The 24,189-nt window shown below is 43.0% G+C and overlaps 1 protein-coding gene across 3 annotated transcripts in view; it reads left to right on the forward strand.

Annotated features, from left to right (window-relative positions):
- Positions 1 to 24,189, forward strand: part of RASSF8 (Ras association domain family member 8) — a 73,180-nt gene that overhangs the window by 43,341 nt on the left and 5,650 nt on the right. For all 3 annotated transcript variants that reach the window (XM_074539161.1, XM_074539160.1, XM_074539162.1), the window contains 2 exons: positions 9,320 to 9,514; positions 21,544 to 22,433. In XM_074539161.1, the coding sequence (XP_074395262.1) occupies positions 9,412 to 9,514; positions 21,544 to 22,433 (993 nt within the window). In that variant the 5' untranslated portion in view covers positions 9,320 to 9,411. The remainder of the gene's footprint in view (positions 1 to 9,319; positions 9,515 to 21,543; positions 22,434 to 24,189) is intronic.

The following is a 24,189-nucleotide window of genomic DNA, read 5'->3' on the forward strand; positions in this document are numbered from 1 at the left end:
GCTGGACAGGGTTTGGAGCAACCTGGAATAGTGGAAGGTGTCCCTGCTCATGGCAGGAGGATGGGAATGAGATGGATTTTTTCCACCCTAACATGTTCCATAATTCCATGAATTAAGTAGTACACTTTGAGTATTTCAGCCCATAAGCTATTGCTGTGTGTTATGATTACCTCACATTTTGCTCTAATAAAATTAGCTAAGCTCACAATTGTCAAGAGAGGGGAAATACTTAAGTGATCCAGCTGAGTCCTATAAATAGAGAATAGAAGAAGCAAAGAAGTTCTTTTGTGCCTGGGGAAATATGGAAGTAAGCACAGCCAAGTGTAAATTTTAGAAAGTGATGGGCTCCCCCCACTCATTTATCTTGCTTAACTGTTTAAAGATTCCTCATAGTAATAAGTTCTGTACTGTCTTGCAGACTTTTCTAGGTTGCCAGGAGAGCAACTTGAAATTTCTTAGTTAATGTTTCATGAATAATGTAGCTGCTCACTGAATAAAGCTTTGAGATTATAATTTCTTGGAACAGTTATGTTGCTGAAGTTGGAAGTTCCTCACCTTGTTTCTGTTTCAGAAATTGCATTTCATTACAGTGAGATTTCAGTAATCATGTCATACCATGGCTTTAAACCATGTGCTTAACTGACTTTTAAGACTTCTATTAATTCAAATTTAGGTAGATTTCAGTTGCAGGATGTATTTTATTTCCTGCATCCTTCAGTGCAAACTTGGAAGGGGAGACATGGACTCATTTGTATGCAAGGTTCACCACAATACAGAGGAAGAAGGTGTTGTGTTTTGGTCCATATCTTGAAATGTGGGAAGTGCGACAAGTTCCTTGTATTTTTTTTTCTGGAATTTGCCCTCAGCTCACATTTGAAGTGTGGGGACCACCTCTGTGACAGCTGAGACTCAGGGTGGTTGTAGTCAAATGACAAAGCAAATGCTGGCCTTGAGTGAAGTGTAAAGAACAGATTCAGCCCTTCAAAACCAAGAGTTAATGCAGGTCTTGCCAAGAGGGAGCAGATGAGCTCATTGCCTCATTAGTGTAAATATTGGCAATTACACATGAATGTCTTCAGTTCCTCAGCTGGGTGTGAGTGTTTGTGGACAAGCCGTGAAGGGAGAGGGGAAAAGTTGAGCGGGTGGAGCTGTGTCTTCCTTGGAACCCGTTTGGACAATGACCTATTTTGTCTCCTTTGAAGCCAGGGCATCTTGAGGCCTAAGGCAGCTTTGAATGAAGTAAGGTGTGTGTATATTGTAGCTTTTGTATAAATATTTCCCCTGCAATGAACCAGCTTGCTTATTTCTCTGCTCTTTGTTTTCTTTCACTCCCACACGCTATTTAGATCGTATTAGAGAGGTACAGATGTGACTTCCACCTAATGCTGCTGTTTATTAATAAAGTGGTGTGTAATAAAGCTGTTTTCTCAAATGCACTATATATTTGCTACTAACGAGGAACAAATATACTTACACAGCTTTGGAAGACATTACAGTGCAGTAAATATCTGCCTGTTAACTGAGATGATGAATCAGGAGATGTTTATTTAGTGCACGTCTTTTTTTGAGCTGTTTGTCACAGCATTTATATGCAGTGCAGGCTCCTTGGCTAACATATCTGGAAAAGGATATTCCTGTGCCACAGAATAAATCTGTCCCAGCTGCTGTCTGAACCTCTGCTGTGCTGCCACCAGCTATCCTGGAGCCATCCACAGCAGGGGCACCAAGGGGATCACAGGATGGAGCAGCTCTGCTGGGAGGAAAGGCTGAGGGAATTGGGATTGTGCAGCCTGGAGAAGAGAAGGCTTTGGGGTGACCTCATTGTGCCCCTCCAGTGCCTGAAGGGAGCCCACAGAAAGATGAAGATCCCCTTTACAAGGGCCTGGAGTGACAGGACAAGAGGGAATGGCGTCCCACTGACAGAGTGGGCTTAGATTGGATATTGGGAAGAAATTCTTCCCTGTCAGCCATCACTGCCCAGAGCAGCAGTGGCTGCCCCATCCCTGGCAGTGTCCAAAGCCAGGCTGGATGGGGCTCTGAGCACCTGGAATAGTGGAAGGTGTCCCTGCCCATGGCAGGGGTTGGAACTGGATGGGCTTTAAGGTCCCTTTGAACTCAGACCATTGTGCACTTCTGTGATCCAGCCCTTCCTACAACAGTGGTTGCCCATGAGGCTTTCTAGATGAATCCACTCAATCCTGCCTCCCTAGGATTGTGATGTTTCATACTGGCCACTTTGTTGGTTAGTAGCTAAACCAGAGAATGAGGTAAAGGAGTGCTGTGTGTAAAATGAAGGTGATACTTCAGTCCTAACCCTGAAACAGACTCAGGGTTGGGATTTAGTGAGTAAGCCTGCTTGAATTGAATTTATGCTTGTACCACAGTAAATCCTGTCTCAAGAGCTGAAAGAAGTGCTGCATCAGATATTTTTTTGATTTGCTGGTACATATCCTAAATATAATGTCATTAAGTTTTAAATGTTTAAATTTCTGCTTTAGAAACTCTGACTGGAATCTAATAGAAGCAAGGATCCTTGAAACTCTGACTTCAATGCTGTCACCATTTCCAAAACACCCTTGGGTTTTTATGCCACAGTCCATGTGGAGTTCAGATGCTTTTTATATCTAATCTTAGGGAAAGGAGAGTATTAATTTGAGTTGTTGTTCCTGTTGATTAATTCAAGTGCAAGAGTGTGAAACTTACTGTTAAAAATGCAAGGTTGTGCTCTCAGCAGTGACCAAATACAAAGGAACTTTAGTAAGCCATCTGTTTCCCTGGCTTACCTGCTGGCTTGCTGCCTTTGCAGTATTTTGTGGGGATTTGAAAATATTTTGCAGCACAGTTGGGTCAAGCCTGGTAGCTCCAAAGATACAAAGTGTTACAGATTGATGGGAGCACCATCACTGCAGCCATCAATCTGTGTTTGTGACAGCTGGTTGGAACTCACTATTCTATGAAGGCCATGAGAATTTTAGACACAGTTAATAATGGTGAAGGTTTGTCCTATATCATCACCTGTATCCCAGGTTGGATGAATGCTTTGTGCTGTGCTGCAGTTAAATCTTTACTAAGTTGTGTCTCTGGTTTCTTCACATTGTCACATGTGATTTAGATTAAAACACTGTGCAGGAACATGTCCTAAAGGCTTAACACACTTGCTGAAGTCAGAGATCAGTCTTAGAATTAAAATGCTGAAGCCAAAAAAAAAAATTTCAAGATGGAAGAATTATTTCAGGTAATAACTGAGTAGCTGCCATTAACAAAGTGTATCTTTGTAAGAGCTGACAAGAAGTGTGGATGAATGCTTTACCTCCTCCTCTCACTTCTCCAACCCCAAAAGAAAACAAGTTAATTCCTTCTAGCTAATTCTCACCATTACAAAGAGAAGAGACAATTTGTTTTTTCTGTGCTGTAAAGATTGTAGCTCAAGGAGAGATTGTAGCTCAGGGAGAGGTCAGAAATGTTCTGTAATTAGGCAAAATACCAGTTGTAGCATTCCGTGCTTCAGAACAATGTTTCTTTCCCTCATTTTTTCCCACCAAATTGTTAGCTGTATTGCAGCAGGAGAAACATCATGTTCTAGGCAGTGGAGGGTTCCTGGATGGAAGTCAACTGGTAATCTGTCTGGGAAACTGCGACTTGGGGAATTTTGGGTTATCCAAAAGCATGATTTCGTGCAGCCTTTGTTGCTAGAAACACACAACCAAGCTGGCTGCACGTCAGTGCTTGTGCAAACTCCTGTGTTGGTGCTGTGCTGTCCTCCCACAGGTGAGGGTGTGTGTGTGTGTGTTGTGTGTTTAGATATCACTTGTGGCATCAGGATTTTGGCCTGTTTGACACAGATGTCAGAACATCTTTAGGCCAGTCTCATGGAGCAAAATTCCTTGGTCCTAAACTCTCTCTCAAGCTTGTTCTCAACGCTGTCATCGTCGTGGTTGTGGGACCTCTGGTTTATTTGTTTCAAGCAGTGCTTATTATCTCAGAGCATTCTTCTGGAATAGCAAAAGAATAACCTCCACGAGGGTTAGTTCCACAAATAAAGCTCTGTGTAAACACTCTTCTTTCAAAGAAAGTCATGGGCTGATTTCAAACCCACAACCTGTTCCTTTCAGTAGAAGTTTTGCCTGCAGAAGACTTTTACTGCATATTTTTTACTTGAACCTGACATGAAATATTTTTGCCCATTTATTGATGGGAGGCCACATATTTTGTAGGATATTTCTTCTTCATCAGTCTAAAGGAGGAGGCTTTTTGGTAAATACCAGGGAGTTTATGTGCAGTAGCCAATTCTCTATTTGCAGTTAACTTCATCTGGAAAATGTTCCTTGGCTCCATACCTGGATTCTTCTGGTTGGGAAGACCTTCCAAATGCATCCCTGTTCATGCTCTTCTGGATGGCTTGTAAACTTTCTGGGTAGCTGGACTGGCTTCTTTGTGCTCGTTTGTTTGGTATTTTCCAATCAAGCCTTATTAGCACTGAGTAATTATTGTTATTAATGGCTCACAGCATGGGTGGAACAAGCTGCCTGTTTGTCCAGGGCCCTACCTGGTGTCATAGTAGGGAAAAACAAGGAGCACAACTTGGCCATAGTGCACAGGGAATGAAAAATAAAGGGTAAATGCCAAACTCCAAATGATGGTTGGTTATTGCTAATTACAAATGAAAGCACCCTGCCTTTTAAGTGTACTGAACAACATGCTGGTGACTTACTGGGGCTACAGAAAGTCACTGAACTGGTTGGTCAAAATTCTGCTGCAGCAGGATTTTAGCCCTGATTTGAGGTGCATAACGCTTCCAGGCAGTGTGAGCCTTGTAAAAAGTAGAAATGAGGTGAAATCAGCATCTTGATTTTAGCTCTCAGGTTTCCTTGTGACTTAACACTTATGGCAAGATGTCTTGCAAGCATCTGCCTGGAATATTGTTTCTTCTTAAATGCTAAAAATGTCCTTTGCAGTTAGTCTGATCTGTTTGTCTTTTGTGAAGCTTCAGCCTTTTCTATATTTCTCTACAAACGAGTTGTGGAGAGGTAGCTAAATAGTAGCACATATATATGCTGTATATATATTTGTATGTGTGTGTGTGTGTGTGTGTATGTGTATATATGCTGGATTTTCTTCACACTTAAAAACTGAACAAATACCTGAAAGAGTGAGATACCATCTGCCAATTAGGATAAAAGGGGAATTTAGGGAAAATGCTTAATGCATGGTAAACAAGGTAATTGAGGAAGCTTCAGGCAAGGTAATGGAGGAGTGGGGGAAGGAAGTAGCTGTGGAATGCCAGATTTCCAGTGCTTGGTTCCAAGCACAACTGTGTGTGGCTGTGGAGCTGATGGCTGGCAAACTGGGGAAAAGCTGTGATCACAGGCGTGCTTTGGCTTGCATGCCTCTCTAAATTAGTTTTGCATTCCTGTTCCCAGTCATTGCTGAAATTAATATGCATAAGGTGAACTGGTTTTGAACTCATGGGATTGAGAAACCTGAAGTGAGATTTTTTTTTTCCCCCCCCCAGCCCTTCCACTGGTTTCAGAAAGAAATTTGCACAGTGTTAGAAGTAAGGCTTATTTTGCCTCCTCAAAGATAAAAGCACAATGTGCATTATGGGCACAGATTTCAGGTTGAGAAATATATTTGGAGCTGTCAGATGACCATCAGTGGGGAGGCAAATCAGCTTTTACTGGTATGAAAGTTAACTAAGAGCAGGTAAAGAACAGAATACCTATGAAGGAAAACCAAAGACTAACGAAACAGTGGTACAGAGTTGTATTTGGGAAGCAGAAATAAGCACGTGGCCAGAAAATCTTCTGGTTTCCAGACCTCTCTGTGAACTTCTGCTGCACAATCCTAGAAACCAAACCAGTCCTAGATCTGTTTAACTTAGTACAGATGAGCTTTGCTTAGAAACTTTAACGAGACACAGTGATTTCAGCCCAGAGATGTTACATTTCTGATGTGAGTGTATGTTCCTATGGCAGGTCCCCAAAGGGGAATCTGTGAGCTCTTGTGGGGCTCGTGGAATCCCAGAATCCATGGAGGAAAAGCTCTCTGAGATCATTGAGTCCCACCTGTAATTGATCCCCACCTTGTCAGCTAAACCAGAGCTCTGAGTGCCACATCCAGGTGTTCCATGGACACCTCCAGGGATGGGGACTCCACCTGGGCAGACCTTTCATTAACGCACTCCTTTAATTCAGCCCTGCCTGTTGTCTGAGGGATGCACGTACCACAAATTCTTAACCTTATTTGGTCTATTAAAGCTATTTGTCCTGTAAGAAATGAATGGGAATGTTTCCCCTGAGCTTGAACTGATTCAAAGGCACTTTGTCCAGATCATTTGCAGCTTTGGTGAATGCTTTCTTCAAACTTGGAAGTGTCAGCAAATATTTCCTTATTATATGATGCTTCTCTTTAGTCTTTGCTTTTTTTAAAGGTGGACTGTAGGAAAACAAATGACCAAACCCGATCTGCACTGAACACAAGACTGTACATTGTGTGCTGACTGAGGGAAAAAAGCATTTGCTGGCTTGCTAAATTGAGATAATACTTTGGATGTTGACAGACAGAAAAACAATTAGAGCTGTCGGATGCTTTGCTGACGTGTGCGTTGTCACATGGAGAGATGGCTTGGTCGGTGCCAGGAAATCTGAACTGTTCAACCCTCAGCAAGTTATTAAGTTAATTAATAAAGTTCCTTACAGCTGGGCTTGGAATGTGAGGTCTGTTTATTTGTGAAGACAACTGGTCCAAGAATAAATAGCAGAGGTCACTGATGAGGCCTCTGAGGTGTTTTCTCAGTCACTGCTATGTTACAGGCTGGTAAAAGATTTTCTTCTGCTTAGTTTATTGGTACATTGAAGTGGTGTTAACCTGAGTGAAGTGTTTCTGTGTTTGTACATGGTTAATGCTTGTGCAGATAGAATTTTTCTTTGAATTGCCTAGCTTTATGTGGGAGAATGTTTATCAAAACCTCTTTGGGTTTTCAGGTTCTTGTTCATGTCTCAAAAGACTATTTCTATATATGTCAATATTCTTAAAAGCAATCACTTTTCTATTGAATATGCAACTCTATTTGAGATCTGGTTTTACTTACAAACTTTACATATACTCCTGAACAGGTAGCTTTGGGCAGTATTTTGGGGGTGTTTTCTGGCCTGACTTTACTGCTTAGTGCTTTTCTGCTAAAGCTCATCCTGTTGGCGTGGTGGGACTCTAACAGGCTCTGAGGTTGTTGCTACCCCAGTCTGTCAGGTGAGGATCTTCCAGGTGTCCTCTGCATCCTGTGTCAGTGTTTGTCATCTGCTGGGTGAACTGTTTGGTTGTAGATGGGAAGTCATTTTCCCCTCTAGCTTGGGGGCTGCAGTGGTGCATCTTTTAGATGCACGAAGAGATGTTCACATCCCCAGGAGAAAGCAGCTCTGGTTACACTGTAAATGTGAACACACTAGGTATTTGTGCAGTGTTCTCTGCACCATTTCTGCCTCCATGTGGTGCAGTTCTGTTCAATCCATCAGCATCATCTGGTTCCATGTTTCTTGTGTAACCCCACCCTGTCTGTCTTCACTAATCTGCCCTAATTTTCAGATTTCTTATACTCCATCTCTCTGTTACCCATTTTCCTGGTACTTAATTCTTCAAAAACATTGTCTTTAGTTTTATCCCTTTATCCATATGGGATTACCTGAGTACATGAGCTTCTTTTATTGTATTATCACTATTTATTTTCCCTGTATCTGCCTAAGCAGCCCAGCTGTCTCACTGGGTTTTCTTTATTTGAGTTTGGTTTTTTGTTGTTGGTTAGCTTATAGGTAGTTTTGGGGTGTTTGCTTTCTTGTTAGTTTCTGGGTTTTTTTAAGATTTAATCATCATTATTGGTAGCTTGGTGGGTTTTTTTGTTGGTGGTTTTTTTTTTTTTTTTTTTTTTTTTTGAGGGAGCGTTCTATCTTTTGAAGACAACAAATTTTAGTGAGTTTACTACAAAATATTTTGCATAGTATCATTGCAGAGCCTATGGAAAAACCTAGGAAAAGATGTTAGACAACATCTGGTTCCTCACAGAGCCAGCACAGTGCTGGCAGGGGTCAAACAACCCCTAGAACACTTTCCCTGATGCATCTTTTTGTTTTAGAGGGAGAGAGAAGCAGTCTGTCTGCTCGCTTTGCTCTCTGGGTTCTGGTACAAAATGCATGGGTTTTTTGGGAATAGGAACTTTCAGCTGCTTCTGCAGGGAGACAAAAGTTGGACTCTCATAGATGGCAGTAATTGAAAATGTTTCCCTCTTGTTTTTCTGCAGCTCCACCTGCTAGAAATTATTGAACTAATACTGAAAGCTACTTACTAGTCCCTGGAAACTTTCAGGCAGCAAATAAAGGAGTAGGGGCACCTCTTACTGGAAACTGTTATTAGTTTATTCTGGAGTTGTTTATTTAGTGTTTTTTCTCTGGGTGCTCCTTTTGTAACAACTCATAAAATTTCAGGAAATAAACTGTAATGAAGCTTTGGGTAAGTCTGCAGAAGAGGTAGACATTGTTATAGCACGGGATCCTAGAATGCAACCATAGAATTATTGAGGTTGGATAAGAAAACCTAGCCAACCTGTGCCCAATCCTCACCTTGTCACCCAGCCCAGAGCACTGAGTGCCACATTCAGTCCTTTCTTGGACACCTCCAGCAGTAGGGAATACAAACCTCCCTGGGCAGCCCCTTCCAGTGCTTGACAAACCTTTCATTATTAAATTCCTCTGGATATTCAATCTGAGCCTCCTCTGGCACAACTTGAGGCTGTTCCCTGGGAGCAGAGCCCTGTCAGGGAGGTGTGGAGAGCCAGAAGGTTCCCCCTGAGCCTCCTTTTCTCCAGGCTGAGCCCCTTTCCCAGCTCCCTCAGCTGCTCCTCGTCAGACTTGTGCTCCAGCCCCTTCCCCAACTCTGTTCCCTTCCCTGGACATGCTCCAGACCCTCCATGTCCTTCCTGAAGCGAGAAGCCCAGAACTGGACACAGATTTGAGGTGAGGGCTCCCCAGTGCTCATATGTGGCAGGGGCACAGTCTCTGCCCTGGCTTTGCTGGCCCAGCCCAGGTGCCAGTGACCCTCCTGGGCACAGCTGGCTCATCTCCAGCTGCTCTTGACCAGCACCCACTGTCCTTTTCTGCTGGCACTTTCCAGCCACTCTGACCCCCAAATGCATCAAAGTGTGGTTCCTCTTGTTGTTTCCAAAGCAAGGAGGTTGTGTTGGCTCTCCTACCTGATAGATGTCAAGGTGAAGTTGTTAACTTTTCAAATTGGTGGTTCTTTGTTCTAAGACCAGGATTTTTCTCTGTTCCAGCTGCTGCAGGAAGTCAGCTGCATGTCTGTGGTGCAGCTGCAAGAATGACTTGACTGGTTTGCATTCATGGCTCTTGGATGATCTGGTGAACCATGGAGCTCAAAGTATGGGTGGATGGAGTGCAGAGAATCGTGTGTGGGGTCACCGAAGTCACAACATGCCAGGAAGTTGTGATAGCCCTTGCTCAGGCCATTGGTGAGTATTTGCCAGATGGGAAGTGGGGTGAAGCTTTTTGTGTGAAGCTAAACCCAGGGGAGGTGGGGGAGCACTGGGTACCAGCAGAGCAGAAAATGCAGTGCACAGTGGGATAATCTTGCAGTGTAAACTTGTAGCCTTGGATTTTTCACCTGCCAGAGAGACCGAAAAGACAGAAAAGAAACATTTTGAAATCTATAACCTTCCCTTCAGTAAAAATTTATTCTCTCTATAATAATAATTATGCTGTCATTGCTTGTTGTAAATAAAGCCTGGACTAAGAAAGGTGCTAAACTGTCAATATTGAGTACCAAAGAAAACAGAACTGGTTGTTCAAAAATATAATTGGCAGTTCAATATAATTGGTTGGCTAATGAAGTTTGTTGAAATTATACCCACTGTAAGTATCTTTAGCTATACTGGGAATAGTCTAGATCAATGAAATAGATCCTTCAGGGTCTCCTCTGACTCCTGCACGCCACATAACTCACTGCTCATGAAAGGGTAACTTGGCAGTCTTTACACTGCTATCCCTTTGCTGAGCAATTTAGAAGAGAAAAATAAAATCTTTCAGGCTCCACCACGGGAAAGTCTTGTTAGATATTTCTTGGTGATTAAGGGCATCCTGAATAAGCCTCAGCCTTACCCCATCAGTATTTCCCATGCTGATACCCATTCTTCACTAAAATGTTATCATTTGCTTTATATACTATTTAAATTTAGTATATTATAGTACTATTAATAATACTATACACTATATACTATATAATAATACTATTAATAAATAGTATTATTAAACAATACTATTAATTTTAAAACCTATGTTTTACCAAAAATGAGGAGTTTAAAGGTGAGCCTCTGCATTTTTCAGTGTGCCAGCAGTTTTGCAAGATTGTATAAGCAGTCTGACTCAGTTTGAAAATAATGATTTTCTAATAGAAAGTTAGATCTGTGGATGTCAGCAAGGTATTCTCCCTGTAAGCACAAAGTCAATTTCTCTGAAATTGATGTTTATTTATTTAAATGTTAAACTTCTAAACATAATTTCCATCTACTTATATCTGATGGAGTGGAAGACTGGCATTTATTTATTTTATACTTCAGGAAGATTTGAACAAAATGCTAGCATGTGCCTATTTATATGCACCAAATAGCTTTTAAAGCTTCATTTAAAAATTGTAGAAAGTCAGTTTGTTTCTCAAATCTTGTAGTTGATGTTAAACTGTTAAATCTTTCTTTACTGGTTTAGTTGCAGCTTTTTGTTTAATGGTAATTGGTTCATCAATTCCTTCCATATCTTATTTTCTGCCTGCAGAGAAGCATTCTCAAAATTTTTGAGCAACAATTCTGATCATTTTCTAGTCATAATTAAGTGATACATGTTTAGAAATAATGAAGTGGTTGTGATACTTTTGTTCTTCACTTTGTTTTCCATATCCCTTCATTCTGTCTCCTTTGCCTTCTCCCACAGAAATGTCAGACTCCCAGTTCTAGACAGGAATTTAATGTTGTCCTGTGTAATTTCTCCTTGGGTTTTCTTCTGTATCCTCAGTTATTAGCCTGAACTCTCTAAAGGCTCCCTCAGCCTTGGAAACACACACAGGTTTTGTCAGCTCTGCAGACTTCCTTTTCTGTAACACATCACCAGTTTGTCTGGGACAGGCGACACTGCTTCCATGCTGAGATAAATTTCAGCTGCAACTGGAGCCAAATCAAGATAATCCTGTGGAAATTCCTTCCGAAGGCAAACAGCCTGTGTAGAAAACCCCCAGAGCAATTCCCCTCTTGCTGGGACAGTCAGGACAGTATCAAGCACCATATAAATTACACCTGTGTGTCTTTGGCAGGGGGGGCTCTCCCAGCCCTCCTGCCAGGCCATTTATCCGGACAGGACCATCTGGCTGCCCCTGTGATTTGGCTCTAGGTCCCAGCTCACCAGGAGGAATTGTCACTTGAATTTGAATGGGAATCTATGAAAATGGATCCCTCCAACTCTCACCTGACATTTGGTGGTGGAAAGTAGCCAGTCTTAGTTGGCTTCCTCCTCGCTTGGCTCTGATGGGATTTTCCACTTTGCTGTCTGGCTCCTTCGGCAGTCACATAACTTGGCTGCACTCAGGATTATTTTGTCTGTCTGTAAAGTTTGTGAGATCCTCCTTTTGTTTTGTTGTGCCTTCCAGTTTATTACTAGGTCCTTGACTTAAAGCATACAACACACAAAACACAGTCTTCTTCACTGAGCCTGAAATGTGAATTGCAAGAAGTATATTATTTTCTTGAAGTGCAGTGTCTGGAATATCTGAAAATTGGCTTATTTTATAGCCATATCCACTGAGGAAAGCACAAGCCAAAGATACCTGGATTAAGACATCCATAGTTAAGAAGTTTCTCATGGACAAATGAAGCTGCCTCTATTCTAGACACATGAAAAATAAAGCTTTGTCCAGTTTTAAAAAGAGGAAACTCAAAATTAGTACAGAGCTGTAGTTAGAAGGCACCTTTGGACAGTATCCATCTCTGCTGCTCAGAGTGGGGCCAGGCAGAGCAGGCTGCTCAGGACCAGGGGCAGCTGGGTTCTGAATGTGCACAAGGGTGGAGACCTGGCTGTAGCAGTGTTCACTCACCCTGGCAGTCAGAGTGTGCTGTCCTTAAATGGAATTTCTCGTCTTTTAAAGATGTGCCTTTTGCTGTCGCTTGATCAAATGCAGGGTCCTGTCTCCTGATCTCCTGCTGTGATAAAAGCAACAAAAATATTTCCATCTATGCACTTTACAACTCTTCCCCCATATCATGAAAATTCAATAACTTCAGGATACAAAAGTTTCTTGGTTTGTTTTTTTTTGTTGTTGTTGTTTTGGGGCTTTTTTGTTTGTTTGTTTTTGTTTTCTTTTTTTATGTTCGAGGGCTATTTTAGCATTAAAAAATCAAGTTATACTGGGCTATGAGCCTTTGTAAGAGGTTCTGTTCCATAGCCAGTGTCTAATCCTTTGGCCATGGCATTCTGTCACTAAAACTTGCCTGGCTAATGCTCCTTAATTCCTTAGAAATTGGAGCTCTTCCAGTAAAAAGCCTCTCTCTGGGGCTGTACTCCTGATAAATAACATTTGTGTTACCTGTTCTTGCACTGTGAGCTCCTTCCCTTTCCCCTGCTGCCCAATCTCTTCATCACTGCAGAACAGGAAATGACTACCCGAAGTAAGAATTTTAGGGTTTTTGGGTTGGTTGTGGTGGGGTTTTTTTTGTTTTTTTTTTTGTTTTTTTTTTTTTTTTTTTTTTTCTGTTTGGATTGAAGTTAAATCTCAGTCTCAAATGCCCCCTCATTCTTTAAAACAAAAGGAAAGAAAAAGGGAAAGTTGTCTCATTTGGTGCCCCAACAGAACTTATTTTCAAAAATGTGTATGTAATTTATTGAATGCAAGAGAGAATAATATCAGCTGGATATAACTTTGGATATTAAATTGTCTGTATCTGTAACTTAGGAGGAGTTGGAATTGCCTTAGCTGGAGGGCGGGTCACTGGAATTCTGTTCAAGACAGACATAAAACTATTCAGTTACAAGTTTCCAGAGAGTGAAATCATCTCTCACTGGGATCTTAAAGAACACTTGATACTACCTTTTATGAGTTTTATCTAGGTCTGCTTTATTTTCTTTTAAACTCAAACTGTTTGCAAATGACAAAGAATTGGCTTTTAAATACAAATAAGAGAAGAGATTGTTTAATCATGAGAAACAAAGCCTTCACCAAAACAAAAATACACCTCAGCACCCAGTTCAAATAGAGAACCATGAGTCTTGTTTTAAAAATATTTCTGCCAGGAGGAAGGAGCTATTACAAGGATCGTCCATGTCTCTGTTAAAAATGTGCATTTGACAGCCCATTCTCTGCTAAGTTTTCTGTGCATTCTGTGAAAACCAGAATGGCTTCATATAAACATTGCTTGGTCATTTTGATTCCTGTTCATAAGTTGGACAACTGAAAAAAGTAAAAAGAGTTCTTGATACTTTTAAACTTTGTGTGTAAGGAGATGATTGATGAATCCAGCCAAAGGTCTCTTTCAAATGTGTGTGAGCATAGTGACTCCTCTCAAATAGTCATTATAATAGTGAGGGGAAAAGCAAGTGTATCCTAAAAAAGTGAGTCAATCATTTTAGCTGATGGTTAGGCAAATGGAGTTTAACTATAGATTTTTTTAATGGGCTTCTACTGGTTGTTTTTCATTCAAACACAAAAAATAAAAAAATCTTCCAAAGGAATGTGGTTGCAAATAGTGCAGGCACAAATATACTTGTCCTGTGCCTTCGGAAGTGCTGCTCTCCCACTTCCAGACCCCAGGAGGATTTTTATTGCATTTGTTGTGATTTTTTTTTTTTACCCTTGAAGCCTACAATGCATCTCCTTTGCTCAGAATGTCATGTTTCTTTCCTGAGAAGTGAAAATTTCAGTCTAGAGACATGAAACTTGAATTTCTTACCAAAAGAAACCTTCTACCCTCCTCCCTGTAATTTTCTGTGGCAAATAATTAAATTGGCAGACTTGCTTTAAATAGTGCTGTGGATTTTGGTGCTTCTGGCTGGAGGATCATGAGCAGCACTTCACTGAACAAGAAGTACAGCTGTCTCTTTTTAAAATTAAACAAATGCAAGAGTTCTTTTTTTTTCCTTCCAGTTGAGTATTTTTCTTCAAATATAAATGGAGTGTATTTATTAAAATGTCAGTGCTGTCTCAGACATGTGTTAGAGCATTGTAGGGCTCAGCCAGAGTTGTATCCAGAAAGATCAAATCACTTATTTTATAAAACCACATAGTGACAGGACAGGGGCTTCACAATGGCTTCACACTGACAGAGCAAGTTTAGATTGGATATGAGGAAGAAAATCTTCCCTGTGAGGGTGCTGAGGCCCTGGCACAGGGTGCCCAGAGAAGCTGTGGCTGCCCCATCCCTGGAAGTGTTCTAGGCCAGGCTGGATGGGGCTCTGAGCAACCTGGGATAGTGGGAGGTGTCCCTGCTAAGGATCTGCTTAGAATTTGTGTTTTTTCAACCCCAAGATTTCATTCTCTGCCCCCTCAAATAGTGATATTAAGAGGGATAATTAGTACAAGAAATTTTGTGGTGGTCCCATGGTGTGATCATATAAACTTTATGGTTCAGAAATCTGGTGACAGTAACCTCACTGAGAAGGATTCTCTGTGGCTGCTCTATGTGCTTTGCCATGTGTGACCTCAGCCAAACTTCCCCATTGTTTCACCTATTTAGGACACAACTCTAAAATAAGTGTGGTACCTCAGAGTGCTTGGAAAAAAGGCAGTTGAAAGTATGAAGTGATGACTGAGAGCTTTGTGCTGTTGGGTTGTGATAAACTCCTGCATACTTTTTTTGAGAGCCAGGATAATAGTAATGAACTAAGGCTTCAGCCCTGGTGAGGACATGGAGAGATGGCTGTGCCTGGAGAACTCAGCAGACCTTCCATGGGGCCTGTATATCTCTGTGGATATTTCTTCTAGGACCGGACTCCTCTCACTCTTTATTTTCTATTGTATTTCATACCTGTGGTTGCAAAACATAGCATGAGTTAAGAAATCTCAGTAATGCAAACTCTAACCTCTATTTTGCAGGGTTTTTTTTTTTTCCTCTTAAGATTAAGTATTTAATGAGTTTCAGGTAGCCAGAATGGTATTTTTTTTTAAATTGCAATGGATGTTAACTTAAGTATCACATAATGAATGAAATGCCAGCTTCATATTTCAAAGATACTGAGTTCAAATCATCCTGGATTGATTAAAATTGCCAGCAATTACTTTTCTGTCAGTGCTGTTAAAGATTCAGGAGTTAATGCTGTTGTCCCTTTGGTAAGGCAGAGCATTTTCACCCACGTGTTCCACATATTAAGAGTTCTTAGAAGATTTTCCCCACATGCAATTACTTTTTCTTTGCATTGCCTTGTTGAGGAACACAGCCTAGGGCTGGAAGGCTCTCTGGGAAACCAGGTGGGTCAGAAAGCTGTATCCATGTGCATTGTTCAGTGCTCTGGGCAGTCTGGGTTTGGCTGGAGCCAAGTGTTGGCAGGTCTGTCTTTACCTCCATGGAGACCTGTGTGCAGGCAGGTGACAGTGTCTTTATTCTTACTGTGCACTGTGATAAATCTGGGGTGCTCATTCAGATTCAGCTCTCAAGACAGACTAGTGCAACTTCTCTTTTAGTGTGGCTCTCTTAAAACTTGTGTCTTAAGTGACCATTTTCTTTTTTACCTTTTTTTCCCAAGACTGTCCAGAGTGCTGCTTTGCAGGGCAGACTTTTGGCACAGCTGCTGTGCAGCAGAGGTGATGGGACCCCTGGGGAAAATGGGAGCTAGGAATGTGTCTGCCAGGGAGCTTCCCTTGCACTGAGTGAATCCTGGTGGCCTCAGGGACAGAAACTGGGAGCAAGAGTGCATGGAAGGGTGTGGGAGCAAGTCTTGTGGCTGAAGGAGCTGTGGGGGGGCTCAGTCTGGAGAGAAGGAGGTTCAGGGGGACCTTCTGCCTCTGCACAGATCCCTGACAGGAGGGGTCAGCCAGGGGAAGTCAGGCTCTGCTCCCAGGGAACAACAGACAGGACAAGAGGGAATGGCCTCAAGCTGTGCAGGGAAGGGTCAGGTTGCACATCAGCAGGAATTTCTTCATGGAAAAGGTTGTTGAGCATAGGAAGGAGCTACTCAGGGAGGTGTGGTGTCCCCATGCCTGGAGGTGTCCAGGGAATGACTGGATGTGGCACTCAGTGCTCTGGGCTGGGGGACAAGGTGGGTATTGGGCACAGCTAGGGCTCAATGATCTTAGGAGTCTTTTCCAGCCTAAATGATTCTGTGAGCTCTGGTGACAAAGACCTGCTCCTGCCCACCCCAACCCCTTTCCTAGGGAAGGAGAGGTACCCTCATGTTTAAGACTGCTCATCTCATCACTTTTCCCAGAAATTATTTGAGAGCAGGGCAAAAAGTCACCTGCTTGCACTGACTCACTGCTGTAGGTCCTGGCTCTGAAGCACGGGAGACACTTCATGGAAAGATGGATCTTGCTTGGTGCTTGGCACAAACATTTGTAGCCTGATGGCAAAGATAAGGCATAGATACATTTTTTCATGGTGTATAATACTACCTGCATAGCAAAATAAATGTAGTGCCTGAAATGCTTTGCTTGTAGAGGATGATGGACTTTTGGGTGGGAGTAAATGGATGAATCATTTCTGTCCTGAAAAAGGGAATTGATGACCTCCCAGGTTACAGTCCTGCCAAGAGTGTTGCTACTGCTGCTTTCCTTTGGAGTTTCATTTTCACTTTTGGCAGCAGAAATGGTTGCTCTGTCTACTGTGTCAGCTGCAAATATTAAAGCATATAGAGGAGCTTGAAGTGAGTAATGTTGTCCTACTACCTTCATGGAGTATAATTTAAAAATCTGCCTCTTGAGAGTCTAAAAATGTTGATTACCTTGTACCTATATTTCATTAGTTTAATCACTGTTCATTGTGATGGAATCTATGTTTAAATTAGCAAATTACATCAATTATATCAATCCCAAGCTAAGACTACAGTGGCTGGGCACTTGGGTCCAGAGCTTGTGCTGTGCAGCAGAGCCAGATCGAGGACACTGAGTACAGTTTGCCATTTAATATCACAAGAAATCCAGGTTCAAACCATTCATGACAGCTATTTGCAGGGTGTCAGAACATCAGCATTCTGGAGTCTATATATTTCCTTTCCTGATGTCTTTCTCAATTTTGAAATAAATTATTCTTTTGAAGGTGTGCCTGTATTAATAGAACCTGTGGTAAGTCTGTGTGCTTAGGGAGCTGTAGGTAGAAATTTAACCTATTAGCCTTGACACTGCCCTTTGTGCAGATGCAGTGTGCTTTAGGGATGTAAATATGTATCTGCTTCTGTTACTGCTTGTCATTTGCTGTCTGCAAAACAGAAACAAGGTCTTGGGGATTGTTTTAGGATGGCAATGTCCTATGGTACGGGTAGGGTAGAATGGGGATTCTGGGGACCATGTAATAATCACAGAATCACAGAATGGCCTGGGTTGGAAAAGACCCCAAAGATCATCCCAGCCCAGCCCCCTGCCATGGGCAGGGACACCTTCCACTAGCCCAGCTTGCTCAGAGCCCTGTCTGGCCTTGGATGCTGACAGGGATCCAGGGACAGCCACAGCTGCTCTCAGCAACCTGTGTCAGGGCCTCAGCACGGTCATAGGCAACAGTTTTGTCCTTATATCCAATCTAAACCTGCTCTCTGTCTCTTTGGAGCCGTTGACCCTTCTCCTGTCACTCCAGGCCCCTGTCAAGAGTCTCTCTCCATCTTTCCTGTGGGCTCCCTTTCAGGCACTGCAAGGCCACAGTGAGGTCACCCCAAAGCCTTCTCCTCTCCAGGCTGCACAATCCCAATTCCCTCAGCCTTTCCTCCCAGCAGAGCTGCTCCATCCTCTGCTCCCCTTGGTGTCCCTGCTCTGGCCTGGCTCCAGCAGCTCCCTGTCCTTGCTGTGCTGGGCCCAGGGCTGGATGCAGCCCTCCAGGGGGGCTCAGCAGAGAGGGGCAGAACCACCTTTTCCCTGCTGCCCATGAAGCAGGTGCAGAGTTTCTGTGGTTTTTTTCAGCCCTTGAATTCCTGTTTTCTGAAGAGGAAACTACAGAACACAGTACAACTTGTGCTGTATTGGGCCTGTCTGGATGGTTTTATCTACCATTCCCATCAATACAAGGCTTTGATAGAAGTATTTAAAAAAAAGTCTAATGTGTTCTAGTTGCAATTAAAGCAAATTTTTATTTCAGAAGTTTTAGGGGGATTTGTTGCTGAACTGGTGACTGAACCTTCCCTGGAGATACTGCAAAATTCTGGGTGGGATTCAATATAATATTCAGCTGGAGAAACACACTGTAATTTGAGAAATGCTGTGCATTGCTGATACATGGCCATTACCTGAATGCGACTGTAACTTTAATTTTTAAAATAATAAGGTTGCATGAATGAGGCTGGACTGAGCTCTGTCAAGTGCTTTTTGTGTCCAGAAGCTTGTGGACAAACACACAGGGCAAGAAGCAGCATGCAGGTGCCAAACTGTTCCTCATCAACAACCCGGGCTAGCTGCTTTCTCCTTGTCAGTGGTGGCTGCACATCAAACCCAGCAGTTCGCTACAGGGACGCCTGTGTTCTGAAATACTCTGTCATTAGTTCTGAATTAACTCATTCACCCTTTCATTTGTGAATTAATCCCCTCTAATGCAGGCAAACATCACAGTTGTGGTTGTCTGGGTATTGTTAATCTGCGTCATGCACAGGCTGAGCACCAGACCTGGGTAATGATCTCGGAAGAGAACAGCTTTGTTTCAGAGCAGTCCTGAGCTCCAGGTGTGGTTGTTGAACTGTGCAAGTATTACTTCTACAAAACACTTTCTTTTATGTGGATCTTGAGTGTGAAGTTCATTATTTAGGGCTGCGTGTTGATTTGGAACCCTAAGCTAAGATGAAAATAGTTCTTGGCAAGTCTGTGCTTAATTCTTTTGGTCAAGGTTGTTAGACTTTTATTCTCCTCCCCCTCTTCTTTCTTTTTTTTTCTTGTTTTTTTTCCTCCTGTTACATTACTTTTAAGTAATGAATTTAATAGCAGAGTGAATAGAAACTGCCCTCTGCTTGCTCCCCTAGTAGTACCTACTCTAGTTTGCAATTTCAGGACTTCTCTGAACCTGTTTCTGACACAACATGAACATTAGTAGCACAACCATGATTACAAGCTGGAAACTTCTAAGATGAACAAAACAGAGCAGTGAAGTGCAGCCTTTGTCCTGGGGTATGTTTTCACTAAATTCTTCCTTCTCCAGGATTTACTGCCCGTATGCTATGGCAAACAGTAGTAGGTTTATTTTTCCTGTAACAACACCAATACAAACTATAAATCTTCATGGATCAATTAGCAATATTGTGAGTTAGCAAAAATATCTCACTCTACACAATATACCTTATTAAACTTGATTTTGAAGAACTTTATTAGAGTAAGACTTAAATCTCTTTCTGAGAGTGTTAGGTTTGGGGCTTTTCCCCATTTTTTTTCCCAGTCCCTACCCAGAGTCATTTATTTATATGGCATTTGGGGTAGTAGATTCCTGTTGTTGTGCTGCCTGCCTTGTTCTGCTGACTTCCATCAGCCAAATCTTTGAGCCCTCGCTCCTAACTTGGAAGTGAACATGGACATTTTGGTTTCTGATTGGACCAGCCAATCCCCCTGGCCAAAACCACCTCCAGGTGGTGCCTCTGCGGATAGTTTTTGTTCTTATTATTTGCTTTGGGATCTAATTGTGAGACAGTGAGAGCAGAGGAACATTTCCAGTGCAGTAGCTGTAGCTTGGGAAGCTCTTCAGAAGGCAGTGTTTGATTTTAGAGGGGTGCACAGCGGGTTAATCACCACAGTGCAGCTTGTTTCCTACAAGTCTGAAGTGAGGAGTCCATGTGAGTGATGTGACTGGAGGTCAGGGGTAGATCTCCAGCCTGAGATTAGGATATTTTTGTCATTTTGAGAAAAGTGTGATGACTGGGCAGGTAGTATAAGGTAAGAGAACACATCAAATGTATTACCACTGATAACTGCATTTCTTCTGACTCCTCCCCTCCCCATATAGTTGCATATATGACAGGTATTTTAGGCTTTTATGTGCTGAAATAAATAATTTGAATGATCATTCTCTTGAAAATGAATGTAGGTAATGCGTTAAAGTAGTTAATGATGTTTTTAAGGTTAATGGTAATTGTGGAGCTGTTCAGAAATTCATTAACATCAAATGCTTTAAAAGCAGTTGATCTTTTCCATCTTTTTGTAAAGAATGTTGTGGCTTTTAAGTGAGGTTACTTTGACAGGGGAAACTCTCCTGGAGAGGAAGAATGCTGTATTTCAGAGTAGTGAGAGTGCTTAGAAAAATATCCCATAAGTGGTGTTGGAGGAGAAAGACTGCTGATCTGAATTTAAGTGTGTTTGATAAGAACCCAAATGATGCCACGAACATAAGTTGTATTGTCAATGGAGCGATTAGAAAAACTCAGCACTTACAAAAAGACTCGAGCTTCTTCCTGAAGGCTGGGATCCCACTGGGGGTGTGGGAGCTGCTGGTGCAGATGGCAACATTGTGCAGGGAGCCCGTTCATTGTGCAGGGATTGCTGGTTCACAGTTCAGGCAGCCTCTGCTGCTCTTGTCCTTGTGCTCTCTCAGTGAAGGTTTGTCACATCAGCAGCACTGCCATGGGCATCACAGGCTGTGGCCCAGGCTGGATCAGTGTCTGAACAAACTGGAGGGCATGGACAGGGGAGCTGAGGCTCTGTCAGTCATTCATCAATCAGAGGCAGCTGTTAAAGTTTAACAGCAAACACGCTGCCTCCACGTTTGATATTTCTGTGTGGCTGCATGAAAGATCTGGGACTCCTGTTCTTGTTTTCTTGGCCTAGAGAGGTTCTCATTGGGTGTATTTGTGTGGTGGTTACCAATCCTGCTGGGTCACTTGCTTTATTCTTCCCTGTGGGGGTGCCCAGAGCAGCTGTGGCTGCCCCTGGATCCCTGGCAGTGTCCAAGGCCAGGCTGGAAGTGGCTCTGATCAACCTGGCATAGTGAAAGGCGTCCCTGCCATGGCAGGGGGATGGAACTGGCTGATCTTTATGTCCGTTCCAACCCAAACCATTGTGCGATTCCATGAATGCCAGTCCATCCCAGCCCGCCGGCGGCCCCGGGGTTGCGCAGTTCCGCGGTTCTACCTTAGGGTCAATCCTTCGCTGCTGCCGCTCCCGCCCTGCGCGGGGAGGGTTTAGAGGCGAACTCGGGGCTGTGCGGGCAGCGTGCGCTGCGGCAGGGGCGGGTGCGCTGAAACAGCCTGTGGGGGGACGGGAGTGTCCTGTCCTGCCGTGTCCCCTTGTCCCGGTGCTGTGCTGCCGTGTCCCTTACCCCGGTGCTGTCCCGGTGCCGTCCCTCACGGGCGGAGCGGTGGCGCCCCCCCGCGGCCGCGCTGACGCTGTGCTCCCTTGCAGGGCGCACCGGGCGCTACACGCTGATCGAGAAGTGGCGGGACACGGAGCGGCACCTGGCGCCGCACGAGAACCCCATCGTGTCCCTCAACAAGTGGGGACAGTACGCCAGCGACGTGCAGCTGATCCTGCGGCGCACCGGGCCCTCCCTGAGCGAGCGGCCCACGTCGGACAGCGTGGCGCGCATCCCCGAGAGGACTCTGTACCGGCAGAGCTTGCCGCCCCTGGCCAAGCTGAGGCAGCCCGGGGACAAGGCCATGAAGAGGAGGGAGCCGAAAAGGAAATCCCTCACCTTCACCGGCGGCGCCAAGGGGCTAATGGACATCTTCGGGAAGAGCAAGGAATCAGAGTTCAAGCAAAAGGTGCTCAACAACTGTAAAACAACAGCAGATGAGTTGAAGAAACTGATCCACCTCCAGACGGAGAAGCTTCAGAGCATCGAGAAGCAGCTGGAGTCCAACGAAGCTGAGATCCGCTACTGGGAGCAAAAGTACAATGCTAGCCTGGAAGAAGAAATCCTCAAACTGGAGCAGAAGATCAAACGGAACGAAGTGGAGATCGAGGAGGAAGAGTTCTGGGAAAACGAGCTGCAGATCGAACAAGAGAATGAAAAGCAGCTGATGGAGCAGCTGCAGGAGATGAGGCAGAGGATCCTGGAGTGTGAGAGTAAGCTCAAGGACTATGTGTCTCAGATCCACAACATGGAGAGTGGCCTTGAAGCAGAGAAGCTGCAGCGAGAAGTTCAAGAGTCCCAGGTGAATGAAGAAGAGGTCAAGGAAAAGATCGAGAAGGTGAAGGGAGAAATTGATATTCAGGGCCAGCAGAGTCTGAGATTGGAAAATGGCATTAAAGCAGTAGAAAGGTCTTTGGGCCAAGCTACCAAGCGATTACAGGTAAGACTGTCATTTTATCCATAGCTAGAGAAAGTCAAAGACTGTGACTAATTTCTCTTACACAAACCTGAAGCCAATGAAAGATAACACAAAAAAGTTTCCAGAGTGAATGAGGGTAAAAGGCAGAATGTGTTGCTTTCATTTTCAAATCACATTTCAGCTTGTGGGGTTTTTTTTGGAGAGCAGACAGTTTTTATTTCACCCGTGTTTAACTTGCTCATTCAAACTGTCTGAGAAGAAAAGCAGTAATTTGCACCATCATAGCCTTTTCTGAGGATAAACTTGTGATCTTTGCTAGGTTTGTCTGCCACCAAAAGAGATGAATTACAAAGAACAGTCCAAAAGCAGCACCTGGAAAGGTATAGAGCTAAAGTAAAGTACCTGCAACCTTACAGGGCTTCGCTTGTAAAGAACAGCATCCCTATTTTCCTAGCTGACTGGCTGGTGTTCAGGATTTTATTTTCTCTACACCTCAGGTATTTGTGGCACATGTGTCAAAAGAGAATTCAGTCCCTGTTTCCTTGCTAAAGTTAATGATATCACCTGAAACTTGATAGAGCATGAAAGAATAAAGGAATTCCACTGCTAGCTGGATGAGGCAGAGGGAAGATTGGAGCTCCTGGGATTTTTATGTGCCATGTAAGGTAGTCCTAAGGCACTACTCATCAGCAGGAGTTGTGGTCCTTGCTGATTCCCAGGATTCACAGTTAGTATATTCTGCAGTGCTGCAGTAGTAATAAGGTGATTTCTCTGTGAATATGTGCAGGGATTTTGTATCCTTACTTCTGCCTTAGAACCATGTCGGTAGGAGCTGGTTTTCCTAGATAATGAAGGGAGGAAAAAATAATCTTTTCATCCAAAGCAAAATGGATGAAAACTGTAAGCAGTTTTTTCCATTATTATCTATGCTAAGTTTCCAGACATGCTACACTTAAGGATTTGCATTGATGGAAAGCTTCAAGTCCTCTTTATGTGTTTTAGCTACCTTCAGTCACATTCACCGGGGCTATGATGGAGTTCAAAATATTTCTGGCTTGGTTCTTTTCATAGTCTGTTTTCTTGGCAAGGTTCCCATTCAGTTCAGATCTTCCAGTCTTGTTCTAAACCTAAAGGTGCACAAATCTGGAAGTCCACAAGAAAATAAACTGAGCTCTGCATTATGAAGCTTTGAGGGGGAGGAAATAGACAAATATTTTATTGCATACCTGAAGTTAAAGATTAAAGCAGCTCAACCTCTGTGTGTGGGAATAATAACAGTCCAAGACTGTTATAATCTATCAGAGCTGTAAATTTTTCATATCATGACAGAAGTACAGAAAAAGATCCTAAATGATCATCTATGCTCTGAAGGGGTGGGGAACCAGTCAGGTTTTGGCTTCATTGCACAAAACTCTTGCAGAGCGAGAAGGTTCTGGCCAAAAAAGTTTAAATAGAAAATGCAAAGAACAAGAAGAGAAAAGAATTTTACTCAATTTAAGATCAGAAGAATTAAATGAGCTGTCCAAGCTGTGCTGGACACTTCAGGAAGAAGTAAGACTTGGTGCCAGACTGCTGCTCAGTTGATTATTTTTTCAGCATTCACAATATTATGTTTGTTTGCTGATGTGCCAAAGTTTTTCTCAGGTGGTATGAGAAACAGCTGCTAGTCATCCAAGAAGCAATATAAAAATAAAATACGTTAAGAAAAACCCAATTAGGGTCATGGATTGGACTCAATGATCTTAGAGGTCTTTTCCAACCTAATTGATTCTGTGAT

This window comes from Zonotrichia albicollis, chromosome 4 (genome assembly GCF_047830755.1).
Source record: "Zonotrichia albicollis isolate bZonAlb1 chromosome 4, bZonAlb1.hap1, whole genome shotgun sequence".
NCBI classification, from domain to species: domain Eukaryota; kingdom Metazoa; phylum Chordata; class Aves; order Passeriformes; family Passerellidae; genus Zonotrichia; species Zonotrichia albicollis.